Source organism: Calidris pugnax, unplaced genomic scaffold (genome assembly GCF_001431845.1).
Source record: "Calidris pugnax isolate Ruff unplaced genomic scaffold, ASM143184v1 scaffold25, whole genome shotgun sequence".
Lineage (NCBI taxonomy): Eukaryota > Metazoa > Chordata > Aves > Charadriiformes > Scolopacidae > Calidris > Calidris pugnax.
In genome coordinates this window covers 5,435,998-5,459,645 of record NW_015090805.1, presented here as the reverse complement: position 1 = coordinate 5,459,645, position 23,648 = coordinate 5,435,998, and the positions used below count along the sequence as shown (strand labels likewise).

The 23,648-nt window shown below is 40.3% G+C and overlaps 1 protein-coding gene across 8 annotated transcripts in view; it reads right to left on the bottom strand.

Annotated features, from left to right (window-relative positions):
• ERG (v-ets avian erythroblastosis virus E26 oncogene homolog) overlaps positions 1 to 23,648 on the bottom strand; it is a 110,160-nt gene that overhangs the window by 4,422 nt on the left and 82,090 nt on the right. For 4 of the 8 annotated variants that reach the window (XM_014938248.1, XM_014938249.1, XM_014938253.1 and 1 more), the window contains exons 3-9: positions 17,792 to 17,943; positions 11,798 to 12,001; positions 10,750 to 10,830; positions 8,602 to 8,673; positions 3,170 to 3,238; positions 2,774 to 2,830; positions 860 to 907 (exon numbers count right to left, since the gene is read on the bottom strand). In XM_014938248.1, the coding sequence (XP_014793734.1) occupies positions 860 to 907; positions 2,774 to 2,830; positions 3,170 to 3,238; positions 8,602 to 8,673; positions 10,750 to 10,830; positions 11,798 to 12,001; positions 17,792 to 17,943 (683 nt within the window). The remainder of the gene's footprint in view (positions 1 to 859; positions 908 to 2,773; positions 2,831 to 3,169; positions 3,239 to 8,601; positions 8,674 to 10,749; positions 10,831 to 11,797; positions 12,002 to 17,791; positions 17,944 to 23,648) is intronic. The other 4 variants (XM_014938251.1, XM_014938252.1, XM_014938250.1 and 1 more) reach the window with 3 other exon arrangements.

Genomic DNA, 23,648 nt, shown 5'->3' with positions numbered 1-23,648 from the left:
GTGGCAGATTGTGATGTTGATTACGGTGGTGTATGGCCACAGTGTGTCCTGCAGACTCAGAGCAGCAACAGTGAAATCAGCACAGTTCATAATCAGTGTTATTAACTCACCAAGAAGGTTCCTTGTCTTAAGCTAAAATATGCTACATACCTCTCTTCACAATGCACCCATTTCCTTCTTGTTAAAGTGAGAGAACATTTTTGAGGTGTCTAACCCAATTATTGTTTGCAAATTGATTACACTTTCCTTATTTTTTACCTATATATTTTTAGCTGGTTTGGGTTATTCTTCCCCAAATGTTCTATTTGCCAAGGTCAGTATGGCATTGTATTGTGGATCAACAGAATCTGGGACACACATGACAGAGATCACTAAGAGACTCATTCCCTTCTGGAGGGAGACCTGGAGGCCAGATGGGATATCCTGCAGCACTTAACAAAATTCCAATGTTTAGGCAACTGAAGTGAACTCCTATTGATATGAGGAGTTCATATACCTCTAATGAGGTATTTCACTGACTGAATGTAACCATGTACTCTGGAATGATTTGAATAGCTGTCTATGGAGAGCTATATTAACTATGTCTCCAACTGATATAATGGGAAATTAGACATCCAGCTCATATGTAGACTTCTACATTAACATAAATGAGTTTATGTGTCTTAATCTGTGACCTCAGCCCCACGATGTGTAAGTTAGAAAGCTAATTCTGCAACACATTTGGTATCATCAACTCCTACTGAGTCATACTGAAGAGTGGTAAAATTGGTCACATCACTTTTCAGGTCTGGCCTTAAAGCTGAAGTGGGCACAATACCAATGAAGAAAATCCTTCAAAATCAGCAAAATCCCTTCTCACCTGGATTTGCAAGTCGGCTGCTGGCTGGTCCAAGAATCTGATATGGATCTACAAAATTGTGAAAGAAAGATTTTAAATCATGTAACAGTAATGTCAAATATTTTAGGTATTACTTTTTAACCTTGTAAGGGGAAGTGGACACCGCCTGATGGGAAAGCAGGTCCAACAAGGGGGGAAAGTGGTTCCTTTCTCTCCATTGCAATATTTGCATGTCTTCCCTTAAAGCTGGATGTGCAAGTGAACAATTGCAAGGATACACATTTGCCTTTTCTAATGTATTAATGTACACAAACATACATTTAGACACATTGTAAATTTGGCCCAGAAGTATTCCAATTGCTACTTAAATAAAGAACTCATACACACAGGCACCCTTTGGTACTATTGACCCCTGCAGCTTGTCAGACACAGACAGGTAATGGAGTGAGAGTCCCCTTGACAAAGGGCAGTGGTCCCTCTTGGCAGTGGTCCTTCTTCTTGTGAGGCCACATGTGTTTTCCCTGTGCCACTGCTAACTCTTTCTGTGCCAAAGGAGCCTCCAGAAGAGGGCTGAGTGCATGGCTGAACCCAGGCAACATGGCTGGGTCTACTCTTCTTTGTCACTGGATTCCAGTGAGGGATCCCCTGTATCAACCTTGCCACTAGGGTTTTCAGAAGAGCCTGTGTCAGCCACACAATGCCTGTAGCACCTCAATGTTTTCCTCAAGGGATTCCCTCAGAAAACAAAAACTTATTTCGGCCTGAACTTTTGTGCAACAGGAAAAAGGGAAGGCTGTGACAGAAGTACAAAAGCCAAAATTATGAGCTGCAAGCACAGCCTGGAGCCCCTTGCTGAATGACCGTCGCTGGGCTGCCTCATCTCCGGATGGCTGCTCTCAAATGGCCGCCAGTTTTACAGCCAAGAAGATAATCAGGTTACATTCCTTATACATTGAAATAATCTGTGCAGCTCACACACAGCCACTAAACCATCCTAAAGACTTAAATAAATCATCAGTATATTTCTTGAAAGATTCTCATGGTTGGAAGGCCAGATTAGATAAAACGCTATTTGGGCAAAAAGCAATATAATACTTCTCAGGCAGCATGCATATGAGTTAATGAGATGTAGTCATGCACACAGTCTTATTTTGCTATAAGAAAAACTACAATAATGATTTGAAATCCATGTGATAAAAACAGGCTCAGTGTCTTCTGAGCTAAGAATATCCTCCAAATCTCTTTTATTTCCTATTTCTACCTTTTTGCTGTTAACAAAACCCACAACTGACCAAAAATCTGTAGTGCTTTCTAGCTACTTGTTCAAAACACAGTCTAATTCACAATAAGGGAATTCACAATGGGTCCTACCCCACGGATTCGCTGCTTTGAAAACACAAAATGCACCCATTTTGCAAAACCACTAGTCCACAAACTCACAAACTTCTGCTTTTTCTTCAGTCTCCCAATAGATAAAAAATCCTTTGAATTTTCCTGTTTAATTCAGGAGCCCAATTCAAATAGGTTTCTGAATGCTGTAACCCATTTTCCTTTCTTTGCTCATGCAGATTTTCCAAATGCTGACATTTCAGCTGCTGTGGAGTATACGGTCTTTTGACATCCTTACCTTTCACCTTTGTCCCTAAACTGTACGTAGGTATTTTCTTTAACAGCTTTTTCACTCTGCAAGCTCGTCATTGCCAATAACAATACTAAAAGCAATTTTCAATGGCCATGGGAGCCTTCATCTCAGATCCAGATGTAGAGCCAACCCATACACGTCTGGGGATTTAGTGGTCACCAGCTGGAGATCTCGTTAGTGGTCTGCATCAGATGTTGGAATTTGCTTTTGATTGGTAGGTGAGAGCTGTCCTTCTCATCATGTTCAACAAACCCTGTCACACCCAGGCATAATTCAAACAAAATGACACCCACCTAACTGAGGACGCTGGTCTTCTGTTTTGGGAACTGTTGAGGATGATGGCTGAGTAGCTGAAAATGGAAAAATCCATGTAGTTATTTTTCCAGTTTGATAGATCTGTGACAGATCACAGACCAGAGAATCCTGCTGCTCACCACTCAATGATGGTTAGCATAGGATTTAGCATTAAAAGACTATACGGTCATGGACCTGATGAAGCCTCAGTTCAATGGAAGATGTGGCTGCCCCTCAACCCACTATTGCCTATACACAGCCTTTCCAGCCAAGGCACAGGTAAAAATCCTCCAGAGCTGAATGAGGTAACTCCTACCAGTTCACTTCAGAGTCTATCCAGGTTGCACCAGATATGCCTTAGGTCCACTGGCTAGACATATGTAAATGTTTTTTACCTTTTGACTGTGGACTGGGGTGGGTATGACTCGTCCATGCTGATCTCCTGGCTTGCTCATAAGGCAAATCTGCAAAAGAAAAATACACTGATTCATGCAGATAAGGCATGAAGTGCTTATGTCCATAAGAGGCACATTTCTAGGGAACCCATTGGATTGGAAAAATTACTGAAACAGGAAGGACACTCTTTGTTAAAACATTTATTTTATTTATTGACTCTAACAATGCCACATTACCCTCTGCACAGTTCTTTAGAGATACTTAATCTTGTTAGATATCTGAACCGCACTGAAATAGCTGATACAAACAGAGTCCATAATTTCCAAAGGCTCAGAGTATTCCCTTTGGTCTCCTCCTTCAGCCCAGGACACTAAGGGATGATACACACTGCACATCACGGACAATTTATGCTAGAGTTTTGCAGGAAAGTCCCCCCAAGAGGTCAGAGCTCAGATTAAGCATATACTGTGTACCATTCCCTCCCAATCTCAGCATGTAAAAGCATTTTAAGAAGATAGACTTTAGTTGATTTTACATGCCATTCTTTGTTAGTCTGTTGCTGTCATCATTTGAGATTGATCAAACTTGAGAGTTCCCTTTTCTGCCACCTGGTCATAGGCAGAGATATGTGAGACAACAGTCTTGGTTTTGTCTATTTGAGATGCCTCTAAACCACTGTTGTGTGTTTGCATTTGCACCATCTCTCATTGCTATCACGCGCTTTATTATGTCCTCCCTGTGATATCACTCCTCATGTCTGCAAGCGGTCTCCTCCTCAGATGCACCCTCTGATCTCACTCTCACCAATCAGAATGCAACCTTTGGGGATAACTGATTGCTGCACATTGCCAATCTCACTTGTTTCTCTTCTACTAGTCATTTCAAGTTATTAATAATTCTTTTTCCTTCACTTTTCCTTCCACATCCCAGTATCCTCACAGATCTTTAGAAATACAACATATGAAATCAGGATGTTGGTTCAATGTTTAACATATATATGTATACATATTACATTTCTTCCCAAAAGTGGGTAGCTTTTTTCCTGTATCATCTACTTAAATATTCCTTCCTGCTTCTTGGGATAAGCTCCTTAACTTTATGTACCTAAATTTTCGTTTGCCTTTTCTTTCATTTAGTCATTACTTTTATTTCATTTAAATGCTTTAGCATAAAAAAATGAAGAAACTAAACCGTAAAAGCTTTCTTCATAAAGCATATGTAGTAAATTCAAACATGCGGTTTGTCCTTTGAAACCTTTTACAGTTGCCAGTGCTTTACTATGGCTGGCTTTAACACATTAGCTAAAATTGCTGCCAAAATCAGAGACTTATGTAGACTGCCCAGGATCTCAGGCAGGTAGCGGTACCCACCTGGTAGAACTAAGCTTGTGCAGATGATTTGAATCTTAACAGTGCTTGTGCTTTATTTTAGAAATGATGATTGGAAATGAAACCAGTTAGGAAGTAAAGGAACAGTCACAGACTGGCTATGTGCAAAACAGATGTATTTCTGCCCATTTCCAAGCACTATGAGCAGAAGTATCAAATGGAAATAAAGTGTAATGTGAAATTTGCAACCAAATTGCCTTTAATTTATTTAGTCTGTTTGGCTTGAGGAGCAGACTGGCACTACCAGCGCTGTCGTCTCCCGGAATCTTACACTTCAAAACTTTGCTTTTGCTGAGATATGCATTTTGTCTTTATATTACATTTGAATAACTAGTGCCTTTTTATCCCTGACTTTTTGAGACCTATTGCACAGCTTTGTCTCCTCTCCTCTCCTCTCCTCTCCTCTCCTCTCCTCTCCTCTCCTCTTCCCCTCTCTCCTTTTTATGGGTCTTCAAATTATTAGACATCTGTACGCTGAGAGGGCTGTGTGATCTTGTGTGCTTGTGCTCAGTGGCACTTGCAGCCTTAAAATATATTTGGTACAAATTTAGTACTGTGAGAAAACTGTTTTGCCTTTTAACTCAACACATCATAAGATGGTTTTCTGACTACGCCCTCTCCATTAAAAGAAAAATCCAGTTATCAGCCTTTCTTGAAATAGCGCAAAATTCCAACTTCATTCTTAGTTCAGTATTGTGCCTTGATAAACATGTTGCTATCCTAGATAAGCAGATCTGTTCTTATTCATGAGATATTAGTACAACATGTCCTTATCTTGGACAGATCTTTGATGGGAATGCTCCTGTTTGATGAGACATGTAGACAAACCCATATTCGGTATCCCTGAGCTCCTGATAGCTTCATTGTATTACTTTCAGCTTGCTGAAACCTCATGTTCTGTTGTAAAGGTGACTGAAGAAATACGCCTTTGTCATTGCGGTTCATTACAAGCCCTGCTCATTTCCTATTTTCTATTGTAGTGCCTTAACAATGGCAATGCTTAATTGCTTTATCCAGAATTGCATCCCAGAATGTGGCTAATTCCCATTTAACATTATTTACTCCCCCTCCCCCTAATTTTTGACCTTTTTCATGTCATCAAGTGATTGTCCCCAGGGTCTGGTATTGCTCTCACATGAAGGAGCTTTGTTATGAAAAATGTTTCTTTGCATTCTAGTTGAAATGTGGTATTTAATTAAAAGGAAAGCGATGGAATAAGCCAACAAAATAGTTTCTTGAGAGAAAACTGAATTTCTGCAAAAAAAAATGTTCTTTCTGAGTAGAAATTCTGACTTTAAAGATGTTTGTCAACTTTCAATTGTAAAAGACAAAATAATATTTTCAAAATCACATGATCGCTTGTTGTAGGAATCTTTTGGTTAGGATACATCAGTTTACACAGAAGACTAGAGACACCCTATATCCAAACTGCAACTCCCACAAGGAATTGTGTCAACACAGGAAGATGCTTTTGATGTTGACATAAAGCTTTTTGGTTTGTAAGTGACATTGCAAATGTGATTTAGAGAAAAATGCTGAAATGAGGGACTTTTCCATGTCTGATACATATGGTTTTTTTAAAACCTTTTACTTCAGAGAAAATTAGTATTTTATTTTTCCATCACAAGTCAGGATGAAACAAATACTGAAATCATAGAATTTCTCATGGGATAAACACTTCCAAGTTTTGTTTAAGTCCAGGGGAAGCATGCCCATAAAATAGTATTATTTCACAGTAGACTCATTCGAGCCTTTGCCTGAAATCCTCTAAATTGGCACGGTTATTTTCTGTAGGACACCCGGGTCCCCCTGGTCTTATGTTACATGCTCATTTTTGTTGGAAACTACTGAGAGCTTCGGGCATCCACTTTTACATCGCATAGTTGGTAATTGTTTCTATAGCTGTGCTTTGTCTTCTCATCCGTATTCATGTCCAGATTCCTCTGTGTCATTCAAAGCTCCTGGGTGCTACTATAACCTGTGACCACAAGGGCCACAGTCTGCTTTAATCTTTCATGAAATGTCTAATTTTTGTTTTAATATCTTCTCTTCTAATACTAAGACTACGTAGGTAGTCTGTGACACTCTTTATTTTGATAATTATATCATGTTTCCTCATCCCCAGATGCTGCATTAGACAATTTGAAACTTTTATATCTTTCAACATCCTTGAAAGATTTTCCATATTCCCATGAATTGCTCTAAGTGCCTTCTAATTCTGCAAATAGCCTTTTTGATAAAGGATGATTCACGCAGCTTTCCATATGAGGCCACACTGCTGATTTATTTAATGGCACAGTCAGATTTCCCATATGATCTTCCACTGCGATTCTTCATTTGTTTACTTTTTTTCACTTTGGCCAACAACTAGAGCAGTGCTCTAGTTCACACTTCATTGGGCCATAAATAAAGACGCCTATGTTAAATTATTTTACGAGTGAAGAGGGTAAATTTGAGATCAGTAAGATATGCAAATAAATTGTGTCTTATACTAAATTTACCAACTTGCATTTTCAGCTGTTAACATATTGCCAGTTCATTGATGTCTAATGAGGCTCTGGGTGCCTGTGCAGGAATACTTTAGAGTAATCTCTGGTTCTAAGTAATTACGAAGTCATATGTCATCTCTAAGTTTTATACCAAATTTTATTGTGTCCTTTTTCCAACTATGAATAACTAGAACATGACAGAACATGCTAAAGCACTCAAGACTGAAGATGTCCATTACTTGGTCTTTGTAACAGGTTAATCATCCAGTTCTTGATCTGTTAAAATATTTTGTTTCTTATAGTCGGCTGACTTAAATTTCATTGTAAATACTTGTAGGGCACTTTGGTAAATGTCTTATGAAAGCCAAATGCCAAATGTATGCATTGGATAACTGGTTTCCTTGCTAGTCACTACAGTATTGTTATAGACAAACAAATCTAACAGAAGAGTTTGTTTTCCTAGAAACTGAGCAGAGTGGATTTGATTGTGTAATGGTCTGGTAGCTGTTTTCCTATCTATCTTTTTTAATTATCAATTAAAAAATCTGCAGACATGCATATATACATGTATAAAAGTGTATATAAAATAGTTGCTTGTGTATACTTTCCTGGATTATACCCTAGAGGACTGATAAAAGATAAAATATTTGCTATCCAAACCCCCTCTGTTTTTAATGAGAGAATTTATCTTTTCACAAGAACTTGGTCAATTCAAGTGTATGTCCCTTCAGAACACTTGGATGTATGCCTCTGGCACAGTAATGGATTTCCTTTAAATTTGCTATTTTGCTACAACTCCTCTTTATGTCTCACCGTACTTTGCGCTTATTACTGGAAAAGCAAATGTTCAGATTAGGTATTTTCCAGAATCTTTAGCAGTGAAGGGTGATGTAAAGAAAATTTTTAGCTTCATAGCAATGTTCTCATCTTTTTTAATTACTCCCTTTAGCCTTTCACAAACCAGCACATCCACAATACTTTCATGGGCTTCAAGCTTTTGAGCAGTAAGAACTTTTTTATGTTTCGATTTCGCTTAGTCTCTTAAACTCACAGTCAGATGTTGTGGGGTTTATTTGCCACAAACATAAATAAAAAGTATACAGCAGGAGAAACATGTATCCTGCATTTTTAGAGTACTTTTTCCCAATATACATCAAATAACATTATGAAATGTATATACATTATAAACGTATAAAAACATTCTTGCCTCATTTTACAGACAGAGAGCTGAAACCCATTGAAAAGTGACCGCACTAGGACAGTGCAACAGAACCAGTGAACACAGCTCTGGTTTTCCAATTCTCTGGCACTTTAAACACCAGGTAGCATTGCTTAAAAGACAGAGCTATGTGGAAGAAACAGACTTTAAGCTGCTCTATTTAATCATCTCACTCTACACAACACATATATAAAAAACGTATGTGTATATATGTGTGCATATTCAAAATATAGCCTAGTATTTATGAGAAGAGAGTTGAAGGAGAAAAAGAACGATATACTTCAAGATATGAAATGAGTAAGATCACAGTATATAAAGGTGGTCATTGTTCATACCTGGCCTGGTTGTAATTCTTTGTGTTGCTTCTGGATAAACTGACGTATTTGGAAAAATAAAAGTGGCACCTCCTAAAGAGAAAAAAGAACACATAACACCTAAAGATTCATTTTCCCAGTCCCTAAGTCCACTGATATTTTCCCTCTTGCAGAGTGTCTGAATGAAGACTATGAAACATTATTTTCTCTTAGGACTGTTATATAAAAAAGTTAATTCTGATAGCTTCTGCATCTGTATAAATCCATTCAAATTACTAGATAAAAGTCTGTGCAAAATCTGTGTCAAGAGAGGAGAGAGAGAGTCAAGTTCAGGAAATCTGAATTCTGCCTTCCCCACTATCACCTACACCTGGGTAGGTGGTTTCATATCTTCTGAAATAAAACTTCTTTGCCTTCTCTTCTTTTGTGCATGCACTTTCCAAACAGGTTCGTATTTTCAACAGAGTCTGTAGGCCTGGGCCAAAGACTATTGTTGTCTGTGGGAATCTTTTCACAGACTTTGGTCAGCTTTGGATCAGGCCCTCAGAAATGTCATTCTGTTCATAGAGTGAAAAAATTAAAAATATTGAGTTTGATACAGAAAATGGTATCTCAGTTATGTCAGGCATTGAAATTGCTCTAACTAGGTCAACAGACTTCTAATGACCATCTCTAGGAACATGAAAGGGTGCATGAGGATTTGTGCAATTACCGCAGACTTCAAGAAGAACTTGTTTCTAACTTTTTTGGGGCCCCTTGAAAATCCCACTCCAAAGTTCTTATGCCACCAGAACAAATCATTTTCCTTATGCTGATGATCAGCATGATATTATTCACACTCCCAATGACAGAAATGCAGACAATCTCATTTTAGTGAAGTGAATTTCAAAATATCATTGTCAGTGCACACATACAGAAAAAGATAACACACAGAACTGCTGATCAACACTTGGATGACTGTGGAAACTGCTTGGCAAATTAGAATCTGGAATGCCAGAGATGGTAAAGACCATCGAGTCTATCCATTTTTGAAAAGGGCTTAAGGCTTATTCCAAACCCCATCAAAGTCAATAGAATATTTTTGGCTGCTTTTTGTGGGGCCTGCAGCAGGCCTACAGACCACAGGACTTTATGTCAAGTGGCAAACGTCTAATCTCAGGGAGAGCACTAACCTCATTAATTTTGCTAGAAAACTCACTGATATTTACCACAGTGAAAAACTAAATGAAATGTGAAAAATGCATCGCAATCCAAGGTTTTCTTTTATTTTTCTTTTGCAATATCCTTTGTATTATCTTTTTCATTTCTCATAAAGAATTGTTATTTCTGGTCACTGTGGGTAACTAATACCCTCAGGCATGATCATGCAATATTCCAAATATCTTTAATCACTATGTATACCATACTACATGTACAATTCCATGCCATCCTCTGTTGCACAATTGCTAGAGCAAGAGAAAATTTATTCTGAATTATTTTAATAAATATTTTAAGTCACATCCTGAAAGACAGATGCTTTTGAGGCATGTATTGCATCATTCTCCTACCTACACTCCATACTTTTAGGGGCCGAATTAACAGAAGGGTGTATAGTAACAAAAATCATTTTACATTCAGATCAGATTTAGAAGAAATTACAGCACCAAACTTAATGGAGTTTCCAGCTCAAGTCCCATATAGCTGACAAATGAGATGAGCTAACTGCCTAAACAGCAATTTTACTGAATTATACAATATATACTACATGGGAGGGGAGACAGTCCCCATTCACCAGAGTCCACATCACTTAGGCAAGCGCTGAAGCACTTTTGAACTCCACCACCCTTTGAGGGATCTGTGGAGTAGATCTGACAGTACAATAAGATAGAATGAGAAAAAAAGTCCCCAGAGATAAAGGCCCCGAGCTTGCAGTTTATCATGTGTCAGGGACCCCATTCTCTTGTAGGACACAAGAAATTACCAGTAAGGAGACCATTTTTGCACCATCTGGCCCTGCCGTGATCTCACCTTTTTTCTGTGTCTGTGCATAAAACCCACACACACAGCAAGGAGAGGATACGCTTGTCTCCCTCCTAATTTACCACTTCTATTTTTAGCAAGCAACCCATAAAAAGGAATCCTGTGCTTTTAGAACATGACCCCTAGCAATGGGAGCAGTGCCAGCATTACCTGTGTTTCTAGCATGCATTAACCGTGGAGAGTTTTGTAAGGCCTTATCAACATCATCTGAAGTCAAATGTGGAAGAGGAGCTACAAAACAAAACAAAAAGCAACACCAAAATGAAAAAAAAAATTGTGAATTATCTTTGTAAACCATATTTTCCCTTGACAGGATTGTATGAATGCGAATCTACCAATAGTCAGTTTCAGCCTGCAGTTTGGAGGGAGGCGTGTGTGCTACAGCTTAAACTAGGGCATTCATTTATTCAACATTAAGAATGCATAATATTTCTGACAGATTATTGACAGTGTGCGTGTGGAGAAGACTGCACCGCACTGGTGTTGCAATGCTTGTTGGTTTTTTTTCTTTAAAAACCATGTTCACTTTAACTACTTTAAACTGAGGCAAACCTGCAAAATTTCCTCAACCTTAGATGAGAGCCCTCAAGCCAGGAATTCACTAGTCCCTTCTTTCCCTTTGAAACGCTAGCCATGCACTACAAGTAATTTGCATTTGGACTTCAGGGACTGTTCCTTTTTTCCATGAATTTACAGAACTTTAATTCAATTCAGAGAAATCTTATTCAAAGCAGAGCAAACTGCTCTCAGTCCTTAGAATCATGCCTGCAATTCACTTTATGAATCAATGTTTGCACTCTCATTGAGCATTCTCATCGTTAAAATAGAAAGAAATGAGTATGTGACCAGAAAAAACATTAGCACTGAATCCCATATGATTTTCTTCCTACAGTATGCTGATGAATATGCTGGGTTTCAATTTCACTTTTCTCTGAGATGGACATGTAGAAATATTCCCTAACTTTTTTCTTTGATGAACATGAGTGAAAGCCAAACGAAATTAATGGGAATTTTTCCATCAAACTCACTGAATTTCTAGAGGCTTTGGACCAGGCTCCCTCCTATGTTCTTTGGAACAGCAACATTTGCAACAGACATTTGAAAACCCAGCTGAGTGTATCCACGCCATTAAATCTAAGACTGGTATCAACCACAGATTGATTGTAGCCACTACCATAATAACAGAAAACTAGCTTACTCTCTCTGAGGTAGTGTAGGTGTGACAGGAGGATATCTGCATTGTAGCTTGGGGTAAGTCTCTGGAAGTCATCTTTGGTCATTTTGCACAGCTCTTTCCCATCAATGTTCTGGAATAACAAGATGTCCACATCCGGGAGACCGTACTCCTTCACTGCCCATTCCAGCCACTGGCGTACATGGTCTGTGCTCCATAATGTAGGATCTGGTGGTACCAAAAAACATAAAGTAAGGCAAAAAGGGGAGAGTGCAGATGCGCTGGACTAGTACGAAATAAATGTAGACCACAGTCAAACTGGAGAGACTTTAATCCCCTGTTTACTGACTGCTGGAGATACATGAGGAATTAATTTGGCCTGTTGAGTGCAAAGGAGAGTGACTGTCTGTGAAAAACTATTAGGGAAGAGCTGTGAGCTCTGATTACTAACAACAAACCCTCTGCTGTAGAGCTCCTTCTCCTATTTAGTTCTTTTGTGTTGTTATTTTTTATGTGTTATTATCCACAGACCAACATAGGCTCCTGTCCTCATACAGAGAATACTCTTTAGAAAAGTACTTAAGAGAGCCCACTAACAGCACTGCAACTTGCAACTGAAAAATTTTCTTCATCTGAACAAGCTCTCTCTTGAATCTGTAACTTTATCCAAGTGAAATTTCCACTCAAGTCAGAAGTACTGTTTCTTGGGCACAGGCTAAGTAGCACTCACAGATTTGACTGGTTATTTCATAAACTAGAGTGGGTCTTATTAAAATATTCTGCACGTCCTTTCCTAGACTGCTGAGTTTTACTGGCGTACATTGCTACACCTTCATGGGTTTTCACTTACTACCTGAATTATTGATAAAACCATCTGGGCAAAAAAATAAAAACTAGTCCCTAATGACCTGCAGTGCACATCCCCATAGTGGAAGATGGCTCCTACCATGAAAAATTTGTACTTTTTGAAGAGAAAAGAATAAAGAATATAGTTAGGTGAAACAAAGTCCTCAAAAGTTTGTGCCTTCCAACCTGAACAATATCCTGAAAACTGAGAATGGAGCACACAGAGGTCCAGTGGCTGAACTCTGTCACATAAAAGTTTGTGGAGGGGCTGGGACTTGGGTTACAGCCTAAAAAGCTCTTCTGTGGCTTAATTCAATGCTATCCCCTCTGTTTTGACTGTTGTTCAGGCTTGTCTGAAAGAGATGGGGACCTCTTTCCATGGACTAGGAACTACAGAGTCTGTCATGCTGTTGCTCATTCCCAATCCTTTGTCCACTAGTGTCTCACCTATTCTGACGTTTCTTTTGGCATTTTAAGGCCTTGAAAGACATAATATTTAATTCTCTGGAGGTTCAGAGGGTTTCTCTGGCTCCTGAAGTGCACCAAAAAAGACTTAAAAGAACTCCTCCATCTGGTATGAAATATTTAGCAATCTAGAGAGATGAAAGTCTGGCTGGTAAACCTAGGGTCCGGATGAGATAGCCCACATTGACAGCAGAGAACTCTAACAATTATATTCAGTTTTGTTTGAAGTAAACAACCAAACACTAGGAAGTTTACTAAAACATTTTTATTATGCCTGTAACTTTTAAATGCTTCTTATTTATGATAACTAGAAAATTACCACAGCTGGAAAAGTAAATTTTTCCTTTTTTGTTCCTAAACACTGCCACCTGACCTGCACATGTTTGCTGAAGTGCACCAAAAAAGACTTAAAAGAACTCCTCCATCTGGTATGAAATATTTAGCAATCTAGAGAGATGAAAGTCTGGCTGGTAAACCTAGGGTCCGGATGAGATAGCCCACATTGACAGCAGAGAACTCTAACAATTATATTCAGTTTTGTTTGAAGTAAACAACCAAACACTAGGAAGTTTACTAAAACATTTTTATTATGCCTGTAACTTTTAAATGCTTCTTATTTATGATAACTAGAAAATTACCACAGCTGGAAAAGTAAATTTTTCCTTTTCTGTTCCTAAACACTGCCACCTGACCTGCACATCTGCACTTGGGTCACAACAACCCCATGCAGTGCTACAGGCTTGGGGTAGAGTGGCTGGAAAGCTGTTCAGTGGAAAAGAACCTGGGGGTGTTGGCTGGCAAATGGCTGAGTATGAGCCATCAGTGTGCCCAGGTGGCCAAGAACGCCAACAGCATCCTGGCTGGTATCAGAAATAGTGTGGCCAGCAGGATTAGGGAAGTGATTGTTCCACTGTACTTGGCACTGGTGAGGCCACAGCTTGAATACCGTGTTCAGTTTTGGACCCCTCAGTACAAGAAAGACATTGAGGTGCTGAAGTGTGCCCAAAGAAGAGCAATGAAGCTGGTGAAGGCTTTAGAGAACATGTCTTATGAGGAGCAGCTGAGGGAATCCCAATTGTTTAGCCTAGAGAAGACTGAGGGGAGACCTTATCGCTCTCTGCAATCACCTGAAAGGAGGTTGTAGTGACGTGGGGGTTGATCTGTTCTCCCAAGTAACAAGTGATATGGTAAGCGGAAATGACCTTTTTATCTTCACCAAAAGTGTTATCAAGCATCGGAACAGGCTGCCCAGGGAAGTGGTTGAGTCACCATCCCTGGAAGTATTTAAAAGATGGGTAGACTTGGTGCTTAGGTACACGGTTTAGTAGGGGACTTGGCAGTGCAGTCGAACTTGATGATCTTAAAGATCTTTTACAACCTAAAAAATTCTATTATTTGATTATTCTAACTGATTTTCACCCATACATTTCTTCTAGGGACCTCAAAATAGCAAGGCTGTGATTATGACCATCTTGTTCCTTGAATATCACTCAAATCCATCTCAAAACACACCTCCAGGAATACACTGAGAAAAAAAATCTTTCTGAGCTAACCATGCTAAGGATTACTAAAAGACTGAAAAATGTGCCAACCACCAAGAAGACAAATGTTCTAGAAGAACATCCAAATGTCATGAATTTCAGTGTGCCCTGCTTCCAGTTAGGCATTCAGTGCATCACTCTTCTGTGCTTCAGAACAAAACTGTCAATACCATTGCAAAGGATACTGCAACATATTTGTCCACATGTGTCTTGACAAATAACTGAAATAATCACAGCTTGCAAAATTGGCCACAGTTAGTACTCTTGCATATCTTAGCAACTGAAAAACTGTAAGAATATTAAGCAACATAGCAGTAGCAGAAATGTTTCAAATAGGCACATCTCTGCTGGAGAGGAACTAGCAGCAAAACATTCTCTTCTGTTTGCAGGTGTTGTTTCTATGCTGTGTATATCCAGTGGTTTAAGAACACTCACATGTACTTTTTGAAGAGAAAAGAATAAAGAATATAGTTAGGTGAAACAAAGTCCTCAAAAGTTTGTGCCTTCCAACCTGAACAATATCCTGAAAACTGAGAATGGAGCACACAGAGGTCCAGTGGCTGAACTCTGTCACATAAAAGTTTGTGGAGGGGCTGGGACTTGGGTTACAGCCTAAAAAGCTCTTCTGTGGCTTAATTCAATGCTATCCCCTCTGTTTTGACTGTTGTTCAGGCTTGTCTGAAAGAGATGGGGACCTCTTTCCATGGACTAGGAACTACAGAGTCTGTCATGCTGTTGCTCATTCCCAATCCTTTGTCCACTAGTGTCTCACCTATTCTGACGTTTCTTTTGGCATTTTAAGGCCTTGAAAGACATAATATTTAATTCTCTGGAGGTTCAGAGGGTTTCTCTGTTTGCTGAAGTGCACCAAAAAAGACTTAACTCCTCCATCTGGTATGAAATATTTAGCAATCTAGAGAGATGAAAGTCTGGCTGGTAAACCTAGGGTCCGGATGAGATAGCCCACATTGACAGCAGAGAACTCTAACAATTATATTCAGTTTTGTTTGAAGTAAACAACCAAACACTAGGAAGTTTACTAAAACATTTTTATTATGCCTGTAACTTTTAAATGCTTCTTATTTATGATAACTAGAAAATTACCACAGCTGGAAAAGTAAATTTTTCCTTTTTTGTTCCTAAACACTGCCACCTGACCTGCACATCTGCACTTGGGTCACAACAACCCCATGCAGTGCTACAGGCTTGGGGTAGAGTGGCTGGAAAGCTGTTCAGTGGAAAAGAACCTGGGGGTGTTGGCTGGCAAATGGCTGAGTATGAGCCATCAGTGTGCCCAGGTGGCCAAGAACGCCAACAGCATCCTGGCTGGTATCAGAAATAGTGTGGCCAGCAGGATTAGGGAAGTGATTGTTCCACTGTACTTGGCACTGGTGAGGCCACAGCTTGAATACCGTGTTCAGTTTTGGACCCCTCAGTACAAGAAAGACATTGAGGTGCTGAAGTGTGCCCAAAGAAGAGCAATGAAGCTGGTGAAGGCTTTAGAGAACATGTCTTATGAGGAGCAGCTGAGGGAATCCCAATTGTTTAGCCTAGAGAAGACTGAGGGGAGACCTTATCGCTCTCTGCAATCACCTGAAAGGAGGTTGTAGTGACGTGGGGGTTGATCTGTTCTCCCAAGTAACAAGTGATATGGTAAGCGGAAATGACCTTTTTATCTTCACCAAAAGTGTTATCAAGCATCGGAACAGGCTGCCCAGGGAAGTGGTTGAGTCACCATCCCTGGAAGTATTTAAAAGATGGGTAGACTTGGTGCTTAGGTACACGGTTTAGTAGGGGACTTGGCAGTGCAGTCGAACTTGATGATCTTAAAGATCTTTTACAACCTAAAAAATTCTATTATTTGATTATTCTAACTGATTTTCACCCATACATTTCTTCTAGGGACCTCAAAATAGCAAGGCTGTGATTATGACCATCTTGTTCCTTGAATATCACTCAAATCCATCTCAAAACACACCTCCAGGAATACACTGAGAAAAAAAATCTTTCTGAGCTAACCATGCTAAGGATTACTAAAAGACTGAAAAATGTGCCAACCACCAAGAAGACAAATGTTCTAGAAGAACATCCAAATGTCATGAATTTCAGTGTGCCCTGCTTCCAGTTAGGCATTCAGTGCATCACTCTTCTGTGCTTCAGAACAAAACTGTCAATACCATTGCAAAGGATACTGCAACATATTTGTCCACATGTGTCTTGACAAATAACTGAAATAATCACAGCTTGCAAAATTGGCCACAGTTAGTACTCTTGCATATCTTAGCAACTGAAAAACTGTAAGAATATTAAGCAACATAGCAGTAGCAGAAATGTTTCAAATAGGCACATCTCTGCTGGAGAGGAACTAGCAGCAAAACATTCTCTTCTGTTTGCAGGTGTTGTTTCTATGCTGTGTATATCCAGTGGTTTAAGAACACTCACATATGCCATGATCGTCTAATGCTTTAGAGCTTCGGAAATAGGCATGCTAATTATTTTGCAAACTAAGGCAGCAAACCTTCCAACAGAGGTGTGGAGGACAAGGCACACAGGAGTGAACGCCTTCTTGTTCAATTAACTGCTGAATCCCACAACTAAGCTTGCCAAGACTAACCAAGAATTTCTCAATTCTCTTATATTGCAGTGGACTTGTCAGCTTGCTTATTAAAATGTTTTACACTGCCCAAACTCAGAGGATAACCTAGATAAATTCTTTTTACACACTGTTTGATTTCACAGAAGCTATTTTGTTTTCTGAGGACCAGACTGCGTTTAGTATTAGCAGGAATAATGTGTGGTACAGTGATCCCTTCTCTGTCGCGCACACTCTGCACCCAGCTGGTCCATGATGTTAGGAAATGGAGGTGGCTCTTCATTTTGCCCACATCAGAGTGAAATACTCCAAAAGGAGCTAGAGAAGTCAGATAAGATCTGAGTGCCTGCAATCAGCCAGTTCTGCTGCTGAAATGGGAAGAACAGGTTGAGGACATGGCTTCACTATGATATTTCTCAGCTCATTCTCTTACTAACCCTGAGAACCTACTGCTCTCTTCTTTCTGATCATCTGTATCATATTGTCATTTTTCTCCAAATTTTCTGAAATAATGTTAGTAGACTTAGAGGAAATGCATTTTTTTGCTTGTAGTTTTTATGTAGAGGGTCTAACCTGCTGGAACAATGACTCTTCGTTCATTGGTAGTCATATTTGGGGGTGGAATGTGCTTCTCTTCCATGTAGTTTCCATAGTTCATCCCAACATTGTCTGAGCCGCTAACCATTTTCCCTCCTTTTGCCACGCTGCAGTCATCAGGAGAATTCCTAGACAGAGAAGAGAGGTGTGCTTCTATTAATATTCCAGTCCCTACAATATCCTCAGCAAAGAATCACACTGAATGAAATAGGAAAAATGAGACTTGAGCACAAGGGTTGGGCTGTCACTGGAAAACTCAGCACCTACTACCCAATGGCTCTGCTGATTCCTTCAGTTGCCTCAGAAAAAATGACCAGCCCCAATGGACCATATATTTATTTTTATTTTCAAAGGATCCGGCTTTTATATGTCTCCAAACATATAAACACTAACGATTTATTTCCAGACACCTGGCTAAAATGAAGACTTGTTCATGAGCTTGCTTAGTCTGATGGCTGCAAGTAGCTGCACTTCTCTCTCCAAACACCTCACAGACAACTCAGCAAACAGAGAGATGCACTTAATGTAAATTTTCTGAGGGAAAACTACTATTAATTGTCATTGTCCAAAGCTTGGACAAGGCTTGGACAGCTTCCCATCTCCACTGCTGTCATTGTTTCATGTGGGTCACGCTCAGTTGCACTTTATGTCATGCAATGTAGACACACTTCTATGTATGGCTTACAGAAAAGGAACATTTGCCAAAGCTGTGATTCAAAATACCACACGCATGACTGGAAAAACCTTTCAGCTCCTAACTAGCAGAGTCTCCATGGTACTGTAGTTAAGAAATGGAAATCTGCAGAGGATCTGCAACCAGACACCTCTTTAATTTTGGCTTTGCTTTCTGAATGGAGTCTTTCGGTTTAACATCCCACAGGGGGTTCCCTAATGGCATTTTAATTGCATCACAGTTTTCTTTCTGGCAGACACAGACATATTTGTCCCTTAATTTAATGTCTACAACGTGTTTCATCAGAGAGAGAAAAATTGTTACAAAAATCAAAATAAAGAACAGAGCCACAGGGAATACCTTTAAATGTAAAGAGGCTGTTTGGCAAGGGAAGGAGGGTGTTAGTTGGGTTTTGGTTTTTTTAGTGACAAGCTGTCTTTTAGTCCTGCCATTTAACTCCTGGAACTGTACCCTGGTTTTACTAAACAAGCAGCAAGTCAGGTTGCAATGCTTCATTTCGGTTTCTTGCAAACCAACTAATCTGCAGTCCAGAGAACCAAGAGACCCTCCAAGACCCAGATTCTTGGAAGTGTGTTTCACGATCTGCCCTCTGCCCCACAAAATGTGTTTCACCCAGAGCCTCTTGCTCTCCCCAGCTCAGAAATCCCAACTCCTGCTGCAAGTGTTGGGCAGCAATGGTCAGAATACAGGTGCCTTCCCAGAGGAGTTTTGCTATTGTCTGAGGACAAAAGAGGAAAAATAATACACAGTTTTGACCACTGTCTGCTCAACATACATCAAAAGAGCAGATATTTTATCCAATGCCCAAGTAACTCAGTTGAGTTGACCGCTCAGCACTATCATTGGTCAGAAACTAATGCAGCTACAGTTCTCACATGTGTTTAAAAAATAACTAGCAATTGGAAAGCTGAAAAGATTTAGTATACATCTTAAATACTAAAAGTACATTGTAATAATTTCAAGATTTTTCTATGTAGTGTTACTACTAATTTTACCACGTTGTGTTAATGTATATATATTTTAAAAATTAGCTGCTGATGGCTTTCAGTTTAAGAATAAAGTATATCACAGAAACCATTCAATGGGTACTTGTCATCCTCTGAGGAGAAGGAACAGGGCCTTGAATGTTGTCTGGGAAATGTTGGCTTCACATACCTTTTTCAGGTATAAAATATCTTGGGTGCCGTATGACATATTACATATGAAATCTGCCTTGTGTAAAGGTCCTACAACTGCTTTGTCAGCCACAGGACTGAGTAATAACCACAAGGGAAGATAACAGCCAGTACATGGTCTTGTCTGTCATTGAGTGGTGGTGAATTTAGCCTTTCCTCTCAGAACCAGAACACTTGGGCATTATTCTCTCAGGTTTTTCTATCCCACTATATACCTCTAAATATAATTCTGAGATGCAGCTTATTTCTGTCTAAACAGACCTAAGCAAAATAACTTTTCTTTCAGATGTAAACGTGTTGAAAAAGAGCTTTTGTGATGATTGCTTGCGACTAAAGTGTTGACTTTTTTTGTTTACCTTTAGCAAGTATAAATGGCACATATGTATAAGCGAGTCTGGATACTAAATAATGTATATTTGGAAACATCACCCAACGTTATACCTGAGACGATGCCTACCCTGATTCCCAGCGTCACTTATGTTACAAAGACAAAAGAAAGAACCATTTGGCCCATTCATTGACTTTTTAGGGATTTTTTTGGGAAACAGAGTTAGCAGAATCCTTTCGCCTAACTCACACAGTTACTTTATTTTGTTTTTCTGTGAAAAGGAACTTGGGATATAGGGACATCAAAGTCTTGCTGCTGACATGAAAGATCACATCAGTATTAGCCTACACCACTTCTATGGGCAATTGTGCATTAAAAACACTCTTCTAAACACCGAACAGTAAATGATGTGAAAGATCCAGTAGTAGCACACAGCTTTTGGCAATCTGACACAGCTTCTGAACTGTTTTTCTGATCTGAATATAAACAGATCGGGGTAGGGAAGAAGATCATAAATAAATCATAACTTTTGATTAAAATCCAGAAGCAGACGGTCAAGGGTTTTGTCATGTTAGCTTACTGGGTGAACTAGCAAATCCCCAGTTCAGCAAATCTTCTAAGACCATGCTTAACTTCAAGCATGTAAGCAGCTCCATGGGAGCTAACAGGACTACTCAGGTACTTAAAACTGAGCATGTACTTATCCATACCACTGAACCAAAGTTTAATTCAAATGGCTGGAATGGACTTCTATGGTATAGAAAGAAAAACTGAAAATGCAAGCAGAGGCTAGAAAATGGTATTTTTAATGCCCAGGACAACAAGAGAGGGATTGTCTGCAAAGGCCTTTTTTTAGGACTTTCTGTGAGTCTGCTTTATTTCTGAACCACCGGGGGAGCAAGGGCAGTGGAAAAGCAGCTTTCAGAAAGTATGCCCAGTGTAAAGGGTGCAGCTTTGCAATGATTCATCCTCACTCCAAGTCTGAAAAGAAACCTGATATGTTTTTCTTCACAGCTGCATGTTATTTTTACCCTTTGTAAATATACTGTGTTACACCTGGAATTTACCAAAAAAAAAAAAAAAGGAAAGACCACAGTCATGCTACCCAAGGACACTTTGTCCGGTCCTGAGCTGATTCAGCTCTTGATAGCTGATAAATGTATATTGAAGAAAATATTTCTCCATGGGTCCTTGGACCTGGAAGCCTTGCCTTTATTCAGGGTTACTTAGAATCAAACTGATTTGATGGTTAAGTTTAGCGCCCACTCCTACTGAAGCTGATTGGAGCTTTGCCAACCATTGACTCTGATGAAAGCAAATGCAAGTTCATAAATAAGTGTATGAAACACATTTTTTCCTCTTCACTGTGCTACTATTTTCCCCATGTGACATAAAGCACCTGTGTTGTGTTAAAATGCAAGGTGTCAGAGAAACACAGATTAGGAATCAGCAAAATTTTACATGATCTCTGTGACATTCCCTTAATATAAACCCTTCTATTTAATATTTCTGAATTACAGAGGGAAATAAATGAGAAAAATTGTAGTCTCCAAATATCTACATACCTTTATAAGCTAATTTAACAAACGCAGCTTGGATAACATCCTTACAGAGGCTACTTAGAGAAAAGGGGTCTCAAGAGTTTTCCATGCATGGTCCCCATCTAGCCTGTGGTTGGTCAGGTCAGAGGACACACTGAGCTACCAGGAACTTTTACTCTGTGAGGCTCTGGTTGAACAAACCATGACACTGTCCTACAGGATAGAGATTCCTCCTCTCATCTCCTCTCCTCTACCATTTTGTAATGCCAGTGATCTGAGAGAGAGGAATGTTCCCAGAAGGGCTGCAATGTCCCTATCCTGTCCTTAAGTACAAGAGGGAGAACTCTGCAAAGCCAGCTCTTTCAGATAATTTGGGCGAACACAGGTAAATTTATATTTAGCCAAAATGACATCATGTAAAGCTCAGCTCATACATATTGCAAAGCGTGCTCAGGCTCGTTTCCATTCACTCTAACTAGAGTTGTAGTGAATTTGGTCAGCGCTTTCCCCCCAAAAAAGGTTTGTCATTGAAGAAGTGGCCAGTCCCTGAGATTCCTTTCTTTGAGGTACACTGTCGTTTCTTAAAACACACCTGACATACTTTACTCCACAATATCAACTCAAAGGGTTACACAGCTGCAACCGTAAGCTCCATGCCCTGCCCCTCTCTGCACCCTCTTCCCCTTCATGAATCAGTGGGATTCCCACCTGCCGAGACCTGCCACAGCAATGACAAGCAAAAAGGGGACCTGCAGATCCCCCTTTGGCAGCCATCACTGGGGACAGCCTGACTCACTCTCTGGTGAGAAGGAGCCTGCACTTCCCAGCCTTCAGAGCAGGAGTGTGGCTGCACCAGCAGATTTGCAGAGCCCCAGGGGCTGCTTCTCTGGCACCAATGGTGATGCCCGTGGGTGCTCAGTGAGATTTGGAAAAAAATTTTCAGTGGTGACATCAGAGATCCCAACACTTGCTCTGACAGAGTTTGGTTTCTACCACACATGCTTATCACCCAGCACCACAGCATCTGGGTGTACACCAGGCCAAGCCCTGCCGGTGCACCGAGCCCTCTGCTCCTGTGCGGGCACCTGCCCTTAAATCTGCAGCGTGAGCACCACCACACTTAACCTGCTCAAAGGAGAACTGAGGTTTTCTTTTTCGTTCGAAAGCTTCTTGCGCAAGCAACGCAAAATTCCCCACAGAGCACTCCAACATAACAGAGGCATTAAAATGCCAGAAAATGCACGTTGGCTGAAATATCCCTGGGGTACTTACACAGGCACTCGCGCAACTGCTTAGTGAACTGGGCTGGGGAGCCTCTTCCCCAGCAGATACACAAATAAGTAAATAAATGGGTGGGTATGTAATGCAGTGCTTAGCTATAACTGGAGCTACTCCCCCACCCACGTGGGGTGGCTGTGTGAAGACCATGCTTGCCCCACGGGAAAGGGGACAGCCAGGGTGGGAGCAAGCTGCCGAGGTCTGTGGAAGGGAGAGAAGCCCCTCGGGACTCACGTCGCTGGCTAAAGCTGGCTTAAGTTGATGCTGAAGCCACAGTGACAGTCTGTTTATCTTTGCTATAAGGTGAATGTCAAAAGCAGTCCTGAGAAGACAAAAGGAAAGAGAACCAAGGAAACCAAAGTCCTCACTGGGCCACGCAGTCATGGAGGTGCACTGCTCCATGCTCAGCTAGTGCAAGGCAACCAAACCAGTCTTCAAGAGACCAGGGCTGTGGAGAGGCTGGTCTTGGGTCAGCCCCACGCTAACACACTCCCTCAGGATCCATCACAGGGGCAGATACTGCTGTGTGGGGTGCCCCGGGCTCAGTAGGTGCTCAGGATTGCACGGGGCTAGCCCTGGGGTCTAGCTCAGAGTTGTCACAGCGTGGCACATAGAAGTGCCTTCAGCTCCTTCCTCCAGTGAAAGAAGAAAGCAAACACCACATGCCAACACATGTAATGTTGTTGGCTTTCTGTAAGCAAAACAAAAGATGCTTGTTTATTGAGCTGTATGTGCAGCAGCCGTTCATTTTCAATCAAACAATAACTTTTGCTAATTGAAACAATCTTTTCTTTTTTTCTTTTTTTTTTTTTTTTTT